Source organism: Diadema setosum, chromosome 10 (assembly GCF_964275005.1).
Source record: "Diadema setosum chromosome 10, eeDiaSeto1, whole genome shotgun sequence".
Classification (NCBI taxonomy): Eukaryota; Metazoa; Echinodermata; class Echinoidea; order Diadematoida; family Diadematidae; genus Diadema; species Diadema setosum.
In genome coordinates this window covers 19,624,339-19,637,155 of record NC_092694.1, presented here as the reverse complement: position 1 = coordinate 19,637,155, position 12,817 = coordinate 19,624,339, and the positions used below count along the sequence as shown (strand labels likewise).

At 41.0% G+C, this 12,817-nt stretch overlaps 1 protein-coding gene across 1 annotated transcript in view; it reads right to left on the bottom strand.

The window, feature by feature from the left end:
* The window catches only part of LOC140233835 (uncharacterized), a 163,166-nt gene that overhangs the window by 9,501 nt on the left and 140,848 nt on the right, over positions 1–12,817 (bottom strand). Inside the window, exons 53-54 of the mRNA XM_072313928.1 lie at positions 6,073–6,175; positions 3,782–3,836 (exon numbers count right to left, since the gene is read on the bottom strand). Of these exons, the coding sequence (XP_072170029.1) occupies positions 3,782–3,836; positions 6,073–6,175 (158 nt within the window). The remainder of the gene's footprint in view (positions 1–3,781; positions 3,837–6,072; positions 6,176–12,817) is intronic.

Below are 12,817 nucleotides of genomic sequence, written 5' to 3'. Positions count from 1 at the left end.
GAGGTGTGTTTCGCAGGCTTCTCAGGCGTGCGCCCTAGGTAACTCAAGAAAAATCAGGTGGCGACCGTTATGCCTGAGCGTGTGGAGAACAGTCTGTTTTCCGAATGAACCAAATACAAATATATTCATTTTATTTTTTTTTTTTTCTATATCATTACAGCGAACATTTGTGGGCAGAATCAAGAGTGCAAATGATGAAAGTAGGTGCACTGGTGGTATACCTTTAAAAATTTATCAATACATAATGAAACATCTATATAATCATCCATATGTACAATAATACTTAACATACAACGGCATATAATATAATATGCATATATGTATATGCCTATACATGTAGATATACATACTCATGTATACATATATCTGTAATCGCACAAATATACATTCACATATATCAATAACTCACTCTATTACAAATTTTACAAAATAATTATTTCTACTTTACAAATCACTTTAATAAATACTACACTATAATCTTTTATATTCATCAAATCTATACCTGGCTCAGTCGATTAGTCCTGTACACAAACGTGATTATGGAGTTTTGAATATTTCGATTTTGAGACGTTAAGAGTTTTGGAATATCAGAGTCACGATTTGTGTTGGTTTCTGCCATCAACATGGCATTCTTTTATATACCAGCAAAAATGTTGTAATGCGTGAAGACACAGTTACTGAAATTAAATCACACATACCTTAATTAGGTCTATTAAAATATGAAAATACCTTTCTATAACACAATTTGAAATTGTGAAATAACTGAATAATAACAAAAGTACAATTCTTAACACAGAAAGTTTGAACCCAGCATAAATACTTAAGATTCCGATGTCTCAAATTTTTCAAATTTTAGATTTTCTAACTTGCATATTCATAAATAGTAGGTACCAAATATTTAATTTTGTAACATCTGATAACGTTTACAAATGTTTTGTAAAGGATGTATCATTTTGTAATGTCAATTGACATTTTAAAAATGTTTTGCGGTTAATGTTAAGTCTAAATTTTGACGCTTTATGTATGTTTTAGAAATGTCTGTTTTAGACGAAGATGTACGGAACTTCTAATAACATTGAGGAAACGTTCTGAAAACGTTATGTGTTTGCTGGGAACACTACTGAATTTGCGGTTAAACCACAAAATTTCAGTACAAAACTTGTTGAATCACACAAGCAAAACCCCTTTGGTCCTTTCTAGAACACGGCTACGACCGAATTGAACACGTGCGCAGGATCTCACATATTCTCATATGCAGCAATGTGTAGTCTTTGATATCGAGGCTTACAAAATACAATGTAAAATGGTGATCGTAAGTTCACTTTTCCAAAAACATTTCAAAGAAAGGTTAGAGTCTCAGTGGAGCGCTAGCTTATTCTTCATTTTTATCGAGAGGTGGCTGGACACATGTAGTGATTCGAGTGTGTCACTATGCAGGGGCGGATCCAAAAAATTCTGTAAAGGGAAGGCTCCTGTACAAAATTAAAGGGGGGGGGGGAGCTTGCCCCCATTTTTTCTTTTTATTTCTTTTGCTTTTACAAAAAATAAAGAGGGGGCGCGCCGGTGTGCCCCCTCCTGGATCTGCCACTGCTATGTGTGTAGTTACACTGCAGGGTAGAGTGTGTGGTGGTGGTGTAATGGCTTGTAAACGGCATGCATAAATGCATCTACAGGTAGTGATACGGCAAATTGATCGTTTACTGCACAGAAAGTGTTAAAACGTAAACCATACATTGTCTATCGGGCTCTAACGCCCCTCATCAGCACCTCTCACAATTCCTTCAGAATTTATATGTACACACCTTTCAAAGACTTTCTGTAGGAAACAATGAGAATAGATGAGGCTTGTCTGTGAAATTTCTACCCATTTAACCAAAATGCTTACCTGATAATCCTGTACATATAAGGCGCATTAAAACTGTCTATTCACTTTGTATGTTAATTAAGCGGTACCCAATTATGGGAGACTAGTTATCGGAGACTACTGTACTGCTAATTCCTGTGCCTCACTCCACGACTGAGTTGCCTCCCTGGTTCCGTTGCCCAGGTGTCTGCAGAATGCGAGGAAGATGAAAGCCTAGAGGGGCGCACAATAGTGGTGGTGCATGTACACTGTAGCCAGGGGGGATGGTGAGTGTGTGTTTTTATTATAGTTTCTGTGTTATACTCACTTAGGATTTGAGCGCAGTCGGTAACAATAGCATACTATTTCACAAATAGGCAGCCAGTCGTACATGTATCTTGTAGATAAGATATTCACTCGATCCTCATATTGTCTACAGCTGAAATTACATTTACATTCAATGAAATACATGACCAGGGCCCTGTTGCAAGAAAGTTGCAATCAATTGCAAATAATTGCTAATTTTGAAACAACCATTCTGATTGGCTCAGGGTCTGCCCTATTAAGAAGACATGCATGCAACAATGATTTTGATTGGCCATTGACAATCAGTTGCAAGTTGTGTTTAAACGCAACTCCAAAAATCAAACGCAAGTCCTCCAAATCTCTTGCAACTTTGCGTTTGAACGCAAGTCTGTTGCTGAAAGGACTTGCGTTCAAACGCAAGTCCTTTGCAATCAAACGCAACTTTGCGTTTGGTTCAGATCAAATGCATAGTTGCGTTGGATTCATAATGGTCAGTAAAACTGCTTACATTGTAGCAAAAAATGCATTGTCACCACCAGAATGCTGACATTTTGTTCAACAAAGGTTTATCGAATTGTGCAAATTAAAATAAATCCCTAAACACTGCGGAAATTCATATGAAGGTTGGTTTTTAGTCAACTGCATAAATGTAGCCAGTTTATAAGCTAGCCCTAACCCAACACTATCTACAGTGTGGAAACGAACGCACCCCCCCTTGATCGTCATTTTCGTCTAACGAAGATAGCATTTACGCACACATATGTATTCGTGCCTTATATGTACATTGTACTAGCATAGCTACAGCTAGCACAGCAAGGTGTAATATCGCATGTAGGCGACCTTACTATGATAACCCTGCGAAATTGAAAGCATACATTTTCTATCATAATTAGGGATTATTCCCCACTGTAGCATAGTATTTTACGACCAAACTTATGTAATAAAGATCTCGTAATTTACTTATGTCAGGAATTATTCGAAGTGTAAACTACAAGCTGCGATAAATGCGATCGCAAAAACTCCTTGCCAACGAACTCCCCACAGCTTTAGATGATTCCATAGTCCCACTAATTGATTTCATTGTCATTTCGCAGAATGTGCTTTTCTGGGATTGAAGTCGGCATGAACGTGAGTTTATTCATATTTTGCCCATATTGAAATATCCTAGCCATTCTAATCCTAAAGAAGCATTCTGTAAAACTTCATTATTCAAGGTATTGGACACATATTTGCATATTTTAGCATACTTTTCAATACTTACCGCCGTCCCTTGTTGCAATGCATACACGATGCACTTGCTGTTTGCACAGATTTATTTCGGCTAATTTCAGACTATCCTCGTCCACAATGATTTACATGTGAATAATTAACTGGAATCAAACGCAAATTGCAATCAAACGCAAGTCTCTTCTAGCAACGGAACGCAGGAATCAAATGCAATTTGCGGGAGATACTTGCGTTGGATGTGAAGTTGCGCAATTCGAGTTTCTAGCAACGGGGCCCAGATCTTGAAGTATTCTAAAGTGTTTTCATGCATTCATTGTTATGAAAGTAGTCATGAAGTATTTCTATGGCTAATCTACATGTCCCATGATTACATGATTATAACTAACTTTTTGCTCTGGCCCTTACCTGTCATATGATTTCTTGGAGAGGAACTGGTCAAGGATATCATCAGCATCACCATCTGCCAAAAGAATAAAGCAAAATATATATTAAACACAATGCAATCTTGAGTGTCACTGCAAGTGAGACATCTTTTGTCTTTTTATTGAAATTACATTGACGTATTTAGCAATCCGTCTTATGTTTATTTCTTGTTCTTGTTTTTGTTTTGTTTGTTTGATGTTCTTTTGTGTATCCTCTGTATAAAACTGATTTATGATTTCTGAAAATAACTTAGATTCCAATTCTACATGATTTGTAAGAACGGTGTATGTGCGCCTACAGGCCTCATTGGCTTTTTATGTGTACACCATTAATTTTTCCATTTTACTTGTTGCCTGCTGCAATTTGTAACTTATGACTGTGATTCTGATGTCGTTGTGGTTTCTTTTATATGTCATTGTTTTTTATGTTCATCTGTAACAGTGAATGCTTCATGTTGTTTTTATTGTGATTGAAATGGAAATAAACGAATTGAATTGAACTGAATTGAATTGAAAGTTTGTCCTCAACATATTCTTTGTCACGTATAATAATTAAACTCTATCATTACTACATACATTGTAGCATCTCTGAAATATAACATAATAAGAAGCTTAAATGAGAAAACGCCTGTTTGAAATGTAAAAGTCTCTATTTATGACTTACTACTAAAATCAAGAGTAAATTTTAAACAAAAAGTTCCATTTAATCTTATCTTATTGTGAAAGCCTCCGACCAAGTCTACAGTGTCTGTATTATTTAGGTTAATGTGAGATTTCAAAGCTCTGTAGGGTACTCTTTCATGATAGGTATCTGTCATTATAAATCAGGAGGTACATGTAAACAATACATGACACATGACTTCTGGCACATCTCTTATTATCACTGTGTAAAGTAAGGCCTGAACATATTATCCAGGGGTTTGCGATATAATTGTCTGAAAGTTTTCTTTGAAGCCCAGTCTGCTCTTGCTGGGATTTCTAACACAGATACGTCACTCCTTGTTGCTGCCAATGTGGAAACTGACCATGTCGAGTCATTCTTGAAAGTCTGTGTTAATTTCAGATGCACACACGGCAGTTTTAATCCATAATGCAGGCTTTTGGTATGTGATAAGCAAATGTCTATCTCTCTATTAAATGTAGTCTGTTCACTCAACATATTCCTTCATATAATGGATTGTTTACACCCTTCCATCTGGAAGGTATGCATTTAGAGTTACACTAAATGCCACATTTCCTGGCTTACTTTGCATTAACATGTTCTCAAAGCATAGTTCAATTGAACACATCCTCCACATCATCTTGTCCAGGAGGATTTGATGAATGGACTGCACCCTTTGTGCGGAAACCAGTGCAATCAATACAGTTAGTTTTTCAGTAAGTTATTCTAGGTTGCCTGTGATCACCTTTTGAAAAGGGGAAAGTTAGAACTCAAAGCAGCACCTTTAGAAAAGTATGCTGTTATCTGGATAAAAGTAACCACATCCTTATCAACCTCAATTTTTACTCTCATTTCCATGGCCATGGAAGCTACATATGGACTGGAAGTCATTGAGACACATTTGCGTAGTCAAGTTCTATATACATACAAAATTTGGGCATGTTCAGACAAGTGGTTTCTGAGATGAAAAACAGAGGGAACAAGCTCGGTAACTGTATATTTAACAAGGTCTTTGGCAAGAAGAAAATCAAACATGACACTAAGGCCCAAATTAACAAAGGTGGTTTAAACCTAGACCATGGTACAAAATTTGAACCATGGTCTAAAATTAGCATGAAATAGGAGTAGCTAGCTGAGTTAACTTGCCTTGAGTTGAAATGTGACATTGTATTTGACTGGGGACATGAGCTCATGATTTGTTGGAATAATTGTAAATATTGTCATCATTCTTACATAAACTGTACATAAACCAACACTCTAGACATGGCTGCATAAATCTGAGCCTGGGACCAAAGTAAAATAGTTGTATTTTGGGGAAGGGATGAAATTTGTGGCATTTTAATCCGTCTTCCTCACTATGTGTCTAAAACTAAGCAGTTTTGGCTACATCTTTTAATATTTGACTGTAATCATGCGCCATCACTTTTTTCGTCGCGCAATTCCCGCGGAGTTCCTGGTGCTGCGATTCCAACGCCTAGTGCTGGTGATCAATAATTTTGATTGGTATCGCCTCGTTAATCTGACCATCTGTGTTGGAGCTTGATTTAAGGCTGTTATTAGGGAGCTAGCACTAGCACTAGCACCGAACTTGAAATCACCCACTGTTACTATACCATCATTACTGTGTAAGGTTTCAATGGCATCACTCCTGGCTTGGCTCTTGGCTATGATCATATCCAGGTCATCATTGCCCAGTGTGGACACAGACCTTGGCTGCTGAGGAGAAAGAGAGACAGGGAAACATTTCAAACTAGTGCGAAATAAGTTCATAAGGATGGTTGATAAATACAAAGAGTTTTCTAGACACATCCAAAAGTTGTATTTACCTGTGACAGTTTCGACGACGGGCTGTCATCTTTCTCAAACGATGGCTAATCAGCAACTCATGATTTGGTGTCAATAAGCAATCACCCAGGTGTGACATCTGAGTGATAGTGCCATCGTAAATGTCAGACAGTTGGTATGCCCCCCATCCCCGCTGATTGGCGCCAAATCATCAGTTGCCGATTAGCCATCGCTTGAGAAAGATGACAGCTTGTCGTCGACACTGTCACAGGTAAATACAACTTTTGGATGTGTCTCGGGAACTTTTATCTATATTTCAAACTATTGTAATCACACTTTGCCCATTTATGTAAATCAAAAGGCAATTCTTCCTGTGAAGAACACAACACACACACACACACAAAAAGGAATTCTGTGCAGTATTCCTACTCCTATATTCAGAGAAGGCACTTCATAATATCAAAAGTTTATCAATTAACAAAGACAAAAATCCTCGGGACAACTTTAATGATCACGCCACTGAATTACAAGTTAGAGTAATGAAAAAGAACGAAAGAATGAAAGAAAAGCTAGCCGACTAAATCATCATCAGTTAGTTTCTGCAATATTTTGTATAAATAACAATCCCTGTCAGGAATACTCTCATAATAAAAAGTGCATTGATGTAGGTCTGTTCTCTACGACGTTGATTTTAAATAAAATACCAAGACAGTTTCTTTGAAAATATATAGCTTAAATGGACATTCCAATTCAGTTAAAAGTTAAAGGGGATGGCTAGTAACTGATCAGTGGGAATCAGTGGGAATGCTGGGGGATGATTGTTCCAATCCTTGTGGGATTCATTTAAGAGTACATTATTTATCTATTGTTGTGTGAAAATTATTTGCTTCAGAATGGTCTCATATTCAATGTGCAGTTTATTGTTTCCAGGTTAGCATGCCTGTACAGTGACACTATACAGGCATGTTAACCTGACATCACAACTTGACATATAGTTTGTATATAAAATTTTGAAAATTCCAGAATTTCATTCAAATGCAATTATGCCCCAGTGTCAAATCCTGATATATCTTACTGATTCTGATTGTAGAAGTTATTCAACCAGGAATAACAGCATGTTTTACCTCTTTAAAAATAGAAACATTGAATTTCATTTTTCGTACATGTTCAATGGAAAATTGTGAGGTAATGACATCATCAGCTCACTCATTTGCATATTCATATCAACTATACAAAAACTGTTTTGCAGAAATCAGCGAAACTTCACAAAATATCATAACTTCCTTAATTTTTATATGATTTTGATCAAATCTTCAGTGTTGTACTCGTAACATTTTACTCTTTCTTATCAGACTAAGACCCCGTTTACAGTGCAGGGCCGGGCTCGGCTCGGCCTCGATTGCGCAGCCTCGCCTCGCAATTTTGTCTGTTTACACTGCTGGGCTCGGCCGCGCTTTTAATTCAAACCTTTCAATATTTTGTTGTAGTGGAGCTCTGCTTGCCAGCAAACGCAATTTGGTATTGTCTGGTTTTCAGACCCTTTGCCAACTGAATTCTGTGGCGACGAAGTCGCTGTTCGGGCAAAGGCCTTTGCCGAAGGAAAAAATCCTTTGCAGGACAAAACCACCTTAAACTATACTAGTTTTCGACGTTTAGGGGGTTAATATCCTGAATAGCGAAATAGTACAGGCAGAGGGTTTGGAAGCCAGACTAAAATTGGCCGCGCATTTGGCGCAGTTTGCGTTTACACCAAGAAAAGGCCCGGCTCGGCCGCGGCTCGGCTGCGAGGCTAATTTTGGCCTCGCATTTGGCCTTTTGCGCGTTTACACTGAAATGAAGGTGGGCTCGGCCGCGGCTGAGCCTCGCACTGTAAACGGGGTCATACTTATAAGTGTACTGGAATTCTTCTTAAAAGATCTGGAAGCTTTCAAAACAAAATAACAAAATTGGAACAGTCACTTTAAGTGGAAATACAATATGTGACTTATCCAATGAACTTACTATAAACTGACTGCTAGACAAGATGATCAAAAGCCTGAGATGATTAAAAGCATTTTGAAAATGAACAATAAAAAATGATCTTTCAAGATTTGCAGGGTGGTGAGAATAGTGCAAGAAGAGATTGTGGTTCACAATGTTGCAAGTTCTGATAAGGATGGGAGAAAAGAGAAATGAGGAAAGGTAAAAGAGGGAGAGCATACATAGAGTCTCCTTATGTCTGTAATTGGTGATGTGGTAAGATTGAGGATGGATCACCATGTGTACAGTGTGGACTGTTAGGCATTCTTTTGCTTGAAGGTGAAGTCCTGAAACTGTGATGGACCATTGTGTGGGTAGCCCTCAAAAGAACTATGGGTTACTATTTTGTTGTTTTAACAGTCCTGAGAGGGACAGACCACCAAGTGAGTAGCCCTAATAAGGACTCTTGAGTATTCTTTTGCTGTAGTTGCTGAGGTCCTATGAGGGGCAGCTCTTATAACCTGCCATGCCTACACACATAACACTCCTGACAGCTGACAGTCAATACTACCTGGAACAGTGAGTCTTCTCACCTCTTCAACCATTAAAACCCTCACTGCTCATCCCCTTATACCTCCCGCTGCATCTTCTCCAATTCACAGGATTTACCAATTCTAGTAAAGATTACTCTACTCTTTTTCACTTACCTTTTTGCCCCTCTGTTTACTCTCCTCACTTCTCCCCTCTCCTCTTTTAACCTAACAGAGCTTCTTTTAGGGTGGCACAGCAACTGACTTCCACGTGGCCCACCCTGGAAACGTCCTACGGCTAACGAGTTGCCTACCTTTCGGTCATTTGATCTGATCTAATCTACTTGAGACATCTGTGACTTTGTAAATGCCATTACTAGCCTGTTCACCGAGGAACTCTTACAAACTGCATTGTAAATATTCATACATTGTTGGAATTGCGTAATTATATTATTGATGACCTTACCTGACAATGCCTACCACTGGGATCTTACAATTCAATGTAGAGGGCCTCAATCCTGCAGAGAGATGTCATATAGCACCTTGCCTCCCAGCATGATGATTCTCCTTCAGGAGACTCGTCTCTCAGGCAAGTCCTGCACCCAGGCTTCTACTTGCTTTTACAGGCAGCTGGCATCAGGGCATTGCTACATGTGTGCAAGGCCTTCACATCATCAACGTCTACAAGCCCCCTCCTACCCAACTTGTACACCATGACCTACCCCACGCACCGTTTCCAGTACTGTATGCCGGTGACTTCAACTGCCAGCACACTGACTGAGGATAGGACTACTGCACGTCAAATGGTGAAGAGTTATGCAACTGGGTTTCAGAACTTGACCTATACATGCTATTCAATAGACGTCAACCTACCAATTTCTGCTCCAGCCGATGGGACTCTTCCACCAACCCAGACCTTGCATGGTGGCATAGTGAATCCTCTGATGCCCCTGAGAGATTAGTGGTAGACAGCTTTCCTCACCATAGACATATCATTATTAGAGAAACACCCCTAGTGTCCACAACTCTGACATGCCCAGCAAAGAGATGCAATTTCCACAAAGGCAACTGGAACATCTACAAGGAAGAGACAGATAACCTAGCAGCCAATCTTCCCTGCCCATGGACTACTGACATCAACAAGGTATAAAGTGCTTTAATTCCTCTATGTAGTCAGTGCTTCGTCAAAAGCAGTCATCCCTCAAGGCTTTTAGAAAGAGTATATCCCCGGATATGACAAGGAGTGTGAAAGGCTCCATGAGACACTCCATAACTCACAAAATTCTGAATATGCCACAGAGGCTGCAGCCCAGCTGAAGTCTCACCTTGACACCACACGCAAGGCACACTGGCGGGAAGCCTGTGAGAGCATCGACTTCACGCACTCAAGCCGGAAAGCATGGTAACTGATCAACAGACTCACTGCAAGGACAACCAAGAAAAATGCTTGCCCTGTCATGCCAGATGCAATAGCACGCACTCTCATCAACAAAGGAAGATATCCCTCCCTTGACAAGGACTTCTCCAGGAATGTTAACAACAAACTGAAGGGAATGAGAAACACTCCATCTGCTGATGGTGGTCTCACAACAGCCCTCACTACCTCTGAAATGAGACAAGGATTAGGCATGCTCAAGTGTGGGATAACCCCTGGCCCTGACAATATCCACCCGGAACAACTATGCCATGCTGGCCCTCGTCTAGTGACTGGCTAAGACACTTCAAGTCACGATGCCTCTCTGATGCCAAAGTCCCCCTGCCATGGAAGAAGGCCACTGTTGTGGCCATCCTAAAGCCAAACAAACCTAGAAACGACCCTAAGAGCTACCGCCCCATTTCACTTCTGTCTGTACCCTTGAAAATGTTTCAACGACTCATACTAAACAGGATAGAGTCTTTGAAGGTTTCTGTGGTGGTAGAATGTTGGGTGGTAGAAGGCTTCACGGTGCACCACATGTTCTTTCTAGAGTATGTGAGTGGCCCTGAAAAGGGCCTACCCAATCCCAGTGGATTGGGTAGGCCCTTTTCAGGGCCACTCACATACTCTAGAAAGAATATGTGGTGCACCGTGAAGCCTTCTACCACCCAGGATAGAGTCTTTTCTCGAGCATTTCTTACTAAATGAATTAAGCAGGCTTCAGGAAAGGGTGAAGCACTGAAGATCAAGTGCTTGCAGCAACCGACCAAATCGAAGCTGCCTTTGAAGACAAGAAGAAATGTGGAGCTGTGTTTATTGACCTCTCATCCGCCTATGACAAAGTATGGCATCATGGACTTGTCCTCAAGCTCTATCAAGCACAACAAGACAGATAGATGGTCCAAGTGTAGTAAATCACAAACATCATCTCAGACTGCTGCTTCAAAGTTCTCATTGATGGCATGTGAAGCATAACCAGGACCCTCAAGAATGGTGTCCTCCAAGGCTCGGTCCTTGCACCATCAATCTTCAACCTTTTCACAGCAGATATCCCCCACATAAGCAGCTCTAAATACACCTACGCCGATGACTTGGCTATCCTCTAAACCTCAAACTCCTTTGAGGAAGCTGAACACACCCTCACCCAAGACACGCAGACTCTGCAAGTCTACTACCACCAATGGCGGCTGTAACTCAATGCACAAAAGACCATCTCTTCTGTGTTCCACCTGAACAACAAGGAAGCAGACTGCCAACTCCAAGTCAAACTCCAAGGAAACAACCTCCCTTTCTGTGGCACTAAAACTTGCCTTGGAGTGAAACTCGACCGCTCACTCGCCTTCCGTCACCACACAGACAAACGTAGCTGGGAAAGCATCTGCCAGATTGTGCCTTCTATACAGACTACGTGGCCATGACGGGGGAGCAAATTTTACCACCCTTCACGCCACCACCCTCGCCCTTGTCTACACTCCAGCTGAATACTGTGTCTCTACGTGGGGGCACAGCTGCCACACTAAGAGAGTGGATGTTCAACTCAACTCTGCACCATCACAGGCTGCCTGAAACCAACCCCTACCCACCAGCTCCCTGTGCTAGCAGGCATTCCACCCCATCACCTTAGAAGAGAAGCCGCCACAAGACAGGCAGCACTTAAGGCTGCCATGGAAGAATACCACCCCCTCCATACCAAAATGCATGCCGCCTTTCCTAGACGGCGTCTTAAATTAAAAGCAGGAAACCCTTAGTTTGGAGTGCGCAAGCCCTCTCCTCAGAGAACGGGAATCTCAGGAGGAAGGTCTAGCTCAACAACAAGTGGAAGGAACAACAGCCTGCAGGCAGGCTCACCAACATGCTGCCACTTACATTCCATCTCCCTGGCTGTGACTTCCAACAAAAGGACTGGTGTCACCTGAATCAACTCCGCACTAGAGTTGAGCGCTTCCAAGCCTGCCTGCACTAGTGGCTTTCAGAGTCAGACAGATGTGTCTGCTGGGAAGCACAGACGGCAGACCACCTGGTAGAAGACTACTGCACAATTCACCGCCTGGCGGGAGGATGGACTGCCCTCTGTAGCCTCACTCCTGCTGCCAGGTCCTGGCGAAAAGACCCAGCCTTCACCACATAGGACACAAGTTGACAGATCAGAATGACCACAAGCAAGAAGAAACGCTTCTTTTCATGCAGTGTTTCGTCCTCCAAGGACTTCACCACTTACAGCAAAAGCACATGTAATAGTCCTTAGTACGGCTACTCAGCGACTTGGTGAGCTGTTTCTCATAGGACCTGAGCGACTTCAGCAAAATACTACTCAGTAGTCCTTATCAGAAGTACTAATACAGTGATTCGTCCTCCCAGGACTTCACCTATGTAGCAAAAGAATACCTAAAGGTCCTTATCAGGGTTATCCACATAAAGAATACACTACTCTCTCTTACCTTAGCCTTCTCTCCCCATTTCTCCCTTCTCCTCTTCAAACCTATCAGCCTTCAGGGCTCTCCATACAGTACTGATATCTCATTGTCCCTGGACTTCACCACTTACAGCAAAAAGAATACCCAATAATGCTTATCAGGGCTTCCCACATGGTGATTAGTCCTTCTCACCACATCACCAATTCCTAATGTAAGAAGGTTCTACTCTCCCTCTCTTACCTTTCCTCCTTTC